This window comes from Capsicum annuum, chromosome 12, assembly GCF_002878395.1.
Source record: "Capsicum annuum cultivar UCD-10X-F1 chromosome 12, UCD10Xv1.1, whole genome shotgun sequence".
NCBI classification, from domain to species: Eukaryota; Viridiplantae; Streptophyta; class Magnoliopsida; order Solanales; family Solanaceae; genus Capsicum; species Capsicum annuum.
Window position 1 is genome coordinate 24,452,269 of NC_061122.1, and position 7,940 is coordinate 24,460,208.

Below are 7,940 nucleotides of genomic sequence, written 5' to 3' on the forward strand. Positions count from 1 at the left end.
TATCATATCTTATTACTCTTGTTTTAGTTGAGCCTTCTTTGTCAAGCAAAACATGACTATCCTTGTTGCCCAAACTGAGCATGGTATGGGTTTTTTTGTTTTATTTTTAATGTTAGAAGTTTAGATTTCTGATTAAGAATTGATGTACTTTATCCCTTTATTAGTACTTGTTGTCTTTGAATAAGAATTATTCTCTTTGATATATGTCAGTAAACCTACTTTTATTCTCGTATATAGACGAACTTTAAATTTGAAATTTACGAGTTCATGATTCAAGCTCTTTGGAATTACTGGTTTATAATTTGTACATATTAAGTTTTCCATAAATGGTACATATGTGATTTCTTATGTTTCCTGATATATAGGCATGATTGAGTTATTTTTCCGAATTTTTATTTTTATGACTTTTGCACGATAAACTTATAGTTGGATGATGTTCTTAAAATTAAAATTTATATTTTTGTTGTTCTTGATCAAGCTCTTACTATTAGGTGCAGAAGTGGGGAAAAAGAAGGGAAGTTCTAATGGTGGATTTGCTGTGCCTGGAAACAATGCATTTGGCAACTCATTCAGGTTAATTATAACATTTTCTCAATCAAGAAAGTTAAATTGATATTATGTATATAACCTAAGATTCTTTTTTGTTTTTTGAAACTGCTAACTTTGTATATACATGCGATTTATTCTAATATTAATTAAATATTATCTCGTTGCAGGGATTATAATGCAGAAACTGAACGGCAAAAGATTGTAACTGAACTCTATCGCCAAAGCCACATTAACCAAACATATGATTTTGTAAGACCCCGTAAACAAACCAAAAAATAAAAATCTTGAATTAGAACATTTTTTTGGTACATTGGAAAATACTATACTGCAATATTAGAACTCCATATACTAGTAGATTTTCTTTATTTTTGTGACATTTCGTTTGCTAGAAAGTCTGCACATTCGTTTTTAACGCGTATATATATATAAAACAGGTGAAAAAGATGAGGGAAGAATATGGAAAGTTGAATAAAGTTGAGATGAGCATATGGGAATGTTGTGAACTTTTGAATGAAGTTGTGGATGATAGTGATCCTGATTTGGATGAACCACAAATTGAGCATTTGTTGCAAACTGCTGAAGCTATTAGAAAGGATTATCCTAATGACGATTGGTTGCACTTGACTGGTCTTATTCATGGTTTGTCAGATAAATTAACATATTTTTAATATTTCATAAAAATTTATATTCATTTAAAGTTATGATATTGTAATTAATTGCTGCCAAAAATGTTGTAGATCTTGGTAAAGTTCTTCTACTTCCCAGCTTTGGAGGGCTTCCTCAATGGGCTGTTGTTGGTAAGAATCTCATTGCACATACTCAAATAGTATATATCATATTTTCCACATTTATTTCGGATTTTTTGCATCGTATAGCCTTTTTGATCCTATGGTTTATTTTGCACCATATTTTTTTCATTTTGCAGACAAATATAGTCTATCAACTAACAAGGACATAGTTTAAATAGTAAAAAGACAGTTTGGCACACTTTTCTCATGTATGTATATAATTTGTTAACTATATAGTAACTTATGACAGGTGATACATTTCCCCTTGGCTGTGCTTTTGATGAATCAATTGTGCTTCATGAGGTGTGTTTCTCCATTTTTTTTTCCCGAGTTTTGTTTTTCCTCCTCCTAAAGCTTTCGTCTTCTGGCTTTACTGGAGCCAAAGGCCCTTCAGAAATAACCTCTCTATCTGCATAAGGTAAGGGGTAAGCCTACGTACACCCCATTCTCCTCGTCAGATCCCACATGTTGGAATTCAGTGGATTCGTTTTTGTTGTTATAAAGTTTCATTGTACTTATTACTCAATTGTCCATTCTGCAGCAATTGAAGGAAAATCCTGATAACAGCAATCCAGCTTACAACACAAAATATGGAGTTTATTCTGAAGGATGTGGGCTTGAAAATGTGGTGACGTCTTGGGGACATGATGACTATATGTACTTGGTAGGCATTTTTTCTTATAATTCAGAAATAAAAAAACTTTCAAACTTAAACAAATAGAGAATAATATCTGATTTACATAATGTGTGTTATTATGCAGGTGGCTAAGGAAAACAAAACTACTCTTCCTTCGGCTGCATTGTTCATCATCCGATACCATTCCTTCTATCGTAAGCAATCTATATTAACTTGCTTTTGTTCGTTTTCAACAGCAAAACCATCCCAAGGTAATCCCACAAGTGGGATCTGCGAAGGGTAGAATGTACACGAACCTCACCCTTACCTTTGTAGGGTAGAGAGACTATTTCTTTCCGTTTTCATTCTTGAAAAAAGTCTTATGACTTTATGGATATGCTATTGTTAATCTTTATTGCTAATCTTGAACTGTTGTTATGTAGCTCTGCACAGGGGAGGGGCATATACTCACTTGATGAATAAAGAGGATCGTGAAAACCTGAAATGGCTTAAAATCTTCAGGTAAGTTTTTGTTTTTTGTTCCAATTACACAATTTGTACTTCTGTTTGCTTCTTGGTTTGAAGGGGAGCCTTAGAGCAACGACAAAGTTGTCTCCATATGATCTATAGGTCACCGGCTAGGCTGCCTACATCACACCCCTTGGGGTACTCTTCCACGAACACCGGATGAAGGATGCTTAGTGCATCGGGTTGCCCCTTTGCTTGTTTCTTGGTTTATTTTTCTTGATGAGCTTTTCCTCTTATTAACTGTTGAGAATGTGGTTTGACTGTATATTTTATGATGGTGATTGACAGCAAGTATGATCTTTATAGCAAGAGCAAATTTAGGATTGATGTGGAGAAAGTGAAACCTTATTACATGTCTCTCATTAAGAAGGTAAATTTTCATTTGCCATTTACTATTTACTCCTCAATCGGTAAGTTGGAATTGACTATATGAATCCACACTGATCATGTCCGATTGCCCGTTTCATATAATCTCTTCATTCTGCTTTACTAAACTACAAAAAAAAAACATTTTGATCGCAGTACTTTCCAGCCAAGTTGAAGTGGTGAAATCTTCCAATCAGGGTAGCTATGAAACAAGATACTCGTGGGCTACAAAAAATAACAAGCTTCAGGAACTAGCTATGGAATTTTATTTGTGTTTTCTTTTTACCTTTTCCTTTTTTCTTTGGGGGGTAGGTAGGGTGAGGGATGTAGTGTTTCCTTGTATAAGTCATGGAAGTCTATGTAATTAAAGTTTTTAATAAATAAAAGTTTCTTTGTTGAAACTGCATTTGTTTCAACTTCTAATCATTCGGATAAATGATGGCACAAACTATATAGTTTAGTTGAGCAAACTTCTAAAATTAACTTATTTTAAAATTATTTTTAGAAGTTTTCAAAAAGTACGTCTGATAAAATTTTAAAAACACTTTTAAGCTACGCGGTATATTTTCTCTTCTCAATTTGATGAGTGATGACACAAACTATACAGTCTATTTCATCAAACTTCTAAAATCATCTTATTTTTAAATTATTTTTAAAAGTTCTCAAAAAAGTACTTTTCGTAAAATATTAAAAGAACTTTTAAGCGGCGGGAGTATATCTTATTCCCAAAAGCATTTATTTCTCTCAAAAACTTTGCTAAACACCCCACCCCCACGCCCTCTTTTAAGATAGCACTTTTAGCTTCCCAACGACTTGACCGAACATATAAATCTCCTATTTTGGAAAAAAAATGCTGTGAAAATGTGTAAGAATGCAATTACTCTCTCCGTTTTATTTTAGTTGGTCCTCTTACTAAAAATATTTATTTTAATTTAGTCTCTTCGATAAAATTAAGAAAATTTTACTATGTTCTTCCAATACTACCCTTAACATTAAATGACTAATTAAAGTGTATTTCCTAAAATTTATATTTTTAAAGCATAATTAATAAGGCTAATTTGATAAAATAAGCCCATAACGGAGCGAGTATGTCTAAAATAAAATCATCACAGCTAGAAGGAACACTGAAACAAAAGATGGACCAACCCTCTGAATCAAAGCAAGACATTCTTAATTGAATTGACAGTTGAAAGTAACAACTAAATTTGTATGATCAGCTCAACCAGATTTGCCATTTTCTTTGAACCATCTTTGACATTGGCAGCTCATTATAGGTTCAAACTTGTTCTATTAGACTTATATAAACTAAATGTGCAACAAATTGCTGATGTAGTGAATGAAGCAAATTGGATAGTTTTGAGGTTTCTTTGCTTACCTCCTTCCATACTTGGATATTCGCAGTTCATCAGTGTTGGATGTGATTAAGCATGCCCTTGGTGTTGTAGCTATTGTTGTGACATATCTTTCCTCTCATACTACTAAAAACCAACAACCCGCAGCATAACACGCGATATAACTCTAAGCTTTAAAATAGACATTTGTTGTATTGATATTCATCAAAAGAACAAAACTAGATTACCAACACAATTCTGGTTTTGGCAAAGAAATGTATACTTATCTAACTGCAACTCCATTTGAGAACATATAAGAGTGTTGATAAGGCTATAATACCTTCCGAGTTCCGAGGCATTATCCTCGATTAGAACCTCTTTTCCCTCCAGATTTAGATCCGTCAGCTTCCATGTCTTTGCCGTCTCCATCTATTATGGAAATCGGTCTACAATATACGCATAGGAATACCAGGATAAAGTCCACCAGAGCAATAATCCTTGAAGAAACAGTGACCAAAAAAATGTTGTTGCTGCAGTAAAATGTACAATCTACTCTTGTTGATCCTAAAGGGAACATAACAATCATTGTTTATGATCAATAATCCGTTCGAGTTGATCACTAACGATGCCTGCAACAACCTCAGGAGAAAACCTACTCATCATATCATCTCTTGCCTGCTTACCTTTGGCCTTAGCTTCCTCGCAATTTCTCATTACATGCCTCATTAGCATTTGCAGCTTATCAACCGAAGGTTCAGCCCATAAATGCCCCTTAAATGGCCCTTCCGTGACTTCACTCATTCTATCGACAGGCAATGGGTAGCTATTCTCTTCTGTCATAAATTCAGTTGGCCCTGACCAATTTGTAGCAATCACGGGCAAAGTCATTGTCATTGCCTCCACAATAGGCCTACCCCAACCTTCCCCTCTAGATGGCAAAACAAATGCATTAGCAGCCTTGTATAACCTAGGCATATCAACCTGAGCTATATGTTCATCAATAACATAAACTGGCGCCCAACCGTCTTTCGGTTCTTCCAAATCCGACTTCTCCACATATTCAACAATCTTGTTCCCAAAATCCCTATCAGAATGATACGGATTCGTTAACAAATACAAAGCAACATCATCACCACCCGAAAACTCCTTCAAATAACCCCTCAACAAAACATCCCATCCTTTCCTATATTCCCACTTGAAAATACTCAAAAACACAAACTTTCTCCCCAACTCTCCCCCACCCATCACTAAATTCCCTATCGAACCAAAATCCAACGCCTCATACCTCCTTGGATCAAAAAAATCAAGATCAACAAGCTGAACAACCTTAACAATCTTCGACGCATCAACCCCACTTTCACTAAAACTTTTCACATGAAACTCACTAGGTACCCAAACAAAATCCATACCATTACACCTTTTAACATGCTCAACACTAACTCTATCAGTCTCAAACATAGTCCTACCAACAACACCCCTAAACTTCCCATAACCAATTTGTGGTGGACATGGACTTGTCTCAAATAGTGGAGGGTACCAAGCACCAGGTTCACTATGACAAATCACAACAGTCTCATTCAACTTACATTCTGTATTGTACATCTCAATAGCCAAATTCCTCATGTCCAATGGCAACCCCTCCCAAAATTCAAGATTTTCAAGATCCCCATGTTGCTTAATTTTCAACTTAAAGATTGGATTTTTATGTAAAGCTAAAATGTATGACCAAGACTCAGAACTGTACCCACCACCTGAAAGAAATGGAGCCATCCATAGGACACAATAAGGCGGTGTATAAATGGGGTTTCTTGAATTTTGTTTCTTGAAATTTTGAAGGAAAGTGAGGTGAGGTGAAAGTGTTAATTTGAGGAAGAGTTTTTTGTAGTGGTGGGTTTGGATGATGCTGAATGAAATTGCTAAAAGCAGTATCAAGATTGATAGAAGATAAAATGGTTTGAATTTTTTCCGGCCGGGTGACGGTGGTGATGGTGGCGGCGGAGGGCCGTTGCCGGAATCTGGTCTTTCGGCGGAATCCATAATCATAACACGAAGAAAGAACACAGGAGCACGGTGCGTTTGGCACTTTGACTTAATTCTTGATCTTAGTTTATTCCTCCTTTCTATTTTACTTGAGCTCTCTTGCTAAAAATGAATTGTTGAATCCTTGGGTGGGTTTGGGCGGTTGGTTAGAAAAGAGTTTTAAAATAATATAGGTCACATGAGTTTTAATTATTGAGTGGTGGGCGTCGGTGACAAAAGAGTTTTAAAATAGAATAGGTCATACGAGTTTTAATTATTCAGTAGTGGTGATAATTACTTTATTATGAAGTAAGAAAGTTGGAGAATTTTAAAAATAACTCATAAATTTTTAAATTTATACTTTGATCCAAATATTTATTTATATAATGAAAAATGGAAGAAAAAAGGATTTTTTCTCTCTCTTCTTATTGATTGTTGTTTTCTCTCTCTTAGCAATTTTTGTTGTATTTTATTTTAAACATCACTTTCCACTTTGACATTATTTCATAGGAGACCTTGGTAAGTCAAATTATGATTTTTAGTTGAATTTGTCATCTGGATAACTGTTACTGTGTTGTTGTTCTTCCAATAATGGATAGAACTCGATCATGAATCCAACATAAGATCCATCTGTTTAAACAGATAAATCATCTGTTAAGACATATGAGACATTTGTTTCAATAAAAGACTGATATGTTGAATTCATGTTTAAACAGATGGGCCATCTGTTACAACAGATTAGTTATCTGGTGCGACATGATAAATATCTGTTTCAACAGATTAGTAACTTATTGCAATAAAACCTGAACATGATTCCAACAGAAGTGTTGTCTGTTGCAACAGGGTAAATATCTGTTACAACAGATTACTAACCTATTGCAACAGGTAAGTCATCTGTCGCAATAGGTTAATTATCAGTTGCAACATGTCACTTATCTGTTGGAATCAGCTTTAAAGGTGATTTAGTACTGTAACATTAATCACAATAGGCGTTTTATCTGTTGCAACAGATATTCAGGAGCGTAACATGAATCCCAATAGGTAAGTAATCTGTTGCGACTGATCACTTACCTGTTGCAACAGATTACACATCTGTTGGGATTCATTCACGACACTATGAAATCACTATCAATTTTTTTTAACAAATGACTTTATTTAGGTACCACTAATGGAGGGATCAATAACAATAGGGGTGGATTGTCGTGGTCAATGGATCGAGAAGAGCAATCAATATGTATGGCGTTGGAAGGAGGGTGAAATGCTAGAGATGATAGCTATGACAGTCCAAAGTGATGTTTCGTATGATGATTTTGTGAACTTAATCATCAGCTTTTGTGGACTGAATTATCAACCGAAAGAACTCCCCATCAGCTGCATGCACAGCTCCTTTGAAAATCAGAGGGTACTGTCTTTCAAGATAATCGGTCAGGTTCGGTTACGTGCTTATCTAAGTGATTTAACCAGGCCGATGTTAAGGGTGTACATGGTTGAAAAGACAAGAGAGAATGAGAACCAGAACGTAGAAGAAGAAGAACAAGAAGACTTCTTTGATGATAGGTTGGATGATCTAGACATGAATATTCCAGATGATGATCAAACACCTAGCCCGTTGATGCGACCAAAATGATGTGCAGTTCTTCTCAATCGATACAGTCTGGAAATCTTCAAGACGACGGGACCGGTTTTTTTATTGGAATGTATTCAAGGACAAGAATGAACTATCTAACACTTTGTTTATTTCTT

General features: G+C 35.0%; 2 protein-coding genes across 3 annotated transcripts; one reads left to right on the forward strand and one right to left on the reverse strand.

The window, feature by feature from the left end:
- Window positions 1-3,144, forward strand: LOC107851990 (probable inositol oxygenase). Of its 2 annotated transcripts, XM_016697035.2 has the most exons (11): window positions 1-83; window positions 492-573; window positions 717-798; window positions 984-1,188; window positions 1,287-1,346; window positions 1,588-1,640; window positions 1,879-2,001; window positions 2,099-2,168; window positions 2,397-2,475; window positions 2,770-2,851; window positions 3,004-3,144. In XM_016697035.2, the coding sequence occupies exons 1-11, from the start codon at window positions 53-55 to the stop codon at window positions 3,028-3,030; spliced, it is 894 nt and encodes a 297-aa protein (XP_016552521.2). In that variant the 5' UTR covers window positions 1-52; the 3' UTR covers window positions 3,031-3,144. The 2 variants fall into 2 exon arrangements, with proteins under 2 accessions (XP_016552521.2, XP_047256832.1); XM_047400876.1 differs by having other exon boundaries at window positions 2,770-3,013.
- A 744-nt stretch (window positions 3,145-3,888) lies between these two features.
- On the reverse strand, window positions 3,889-6,375 carry LOC107851998. Its single transcript, XM_016697044.2, has one exon. It carries the CDS (start codon window positions 6,219-6,221, stop codon window positions 4,761-4,763), a length of 1,461 nt encoding a protein of 486 aa, XP_016552530.2. The 5' UTR covers window positions 6,222-6,375; the 3' UTR covers window positions 3,889-4,760.
- Between the last annotated feature and the right edge of the window lie 1,565 nt (window positions 6,376-7,940).

Bases quoted from the DNA above. Each gene is read 5' to 3' on its own strand.
- LOC107851998 (XM_016697044.2), bottom strand. From the start codon at position 6,221: ATGATTATGGATTCCGCCGAAAGACCAGATTCCGGCAACGGCCCTCCG.
- LOC107851990 (XM_047400876.1), top strand. From the start codon at position 53: ATGACTATCCTTGTTGCCCAAACTGAGCATG. The intron at 84-491 runs GTATGGGTTTTT...TCTTACTATTAG, and splicing joins TGTTGCCCAAACTGAGCATG to GTGCAGAAGTGGGGAAAAAG. The intron at 2,169-2,396 runs GTAAGCAATCTA...GTTGTTATGTAG, and splicing joins CCGATACCATTCCTTCTATC to CTCTGCACAGGGGAGGGGCA.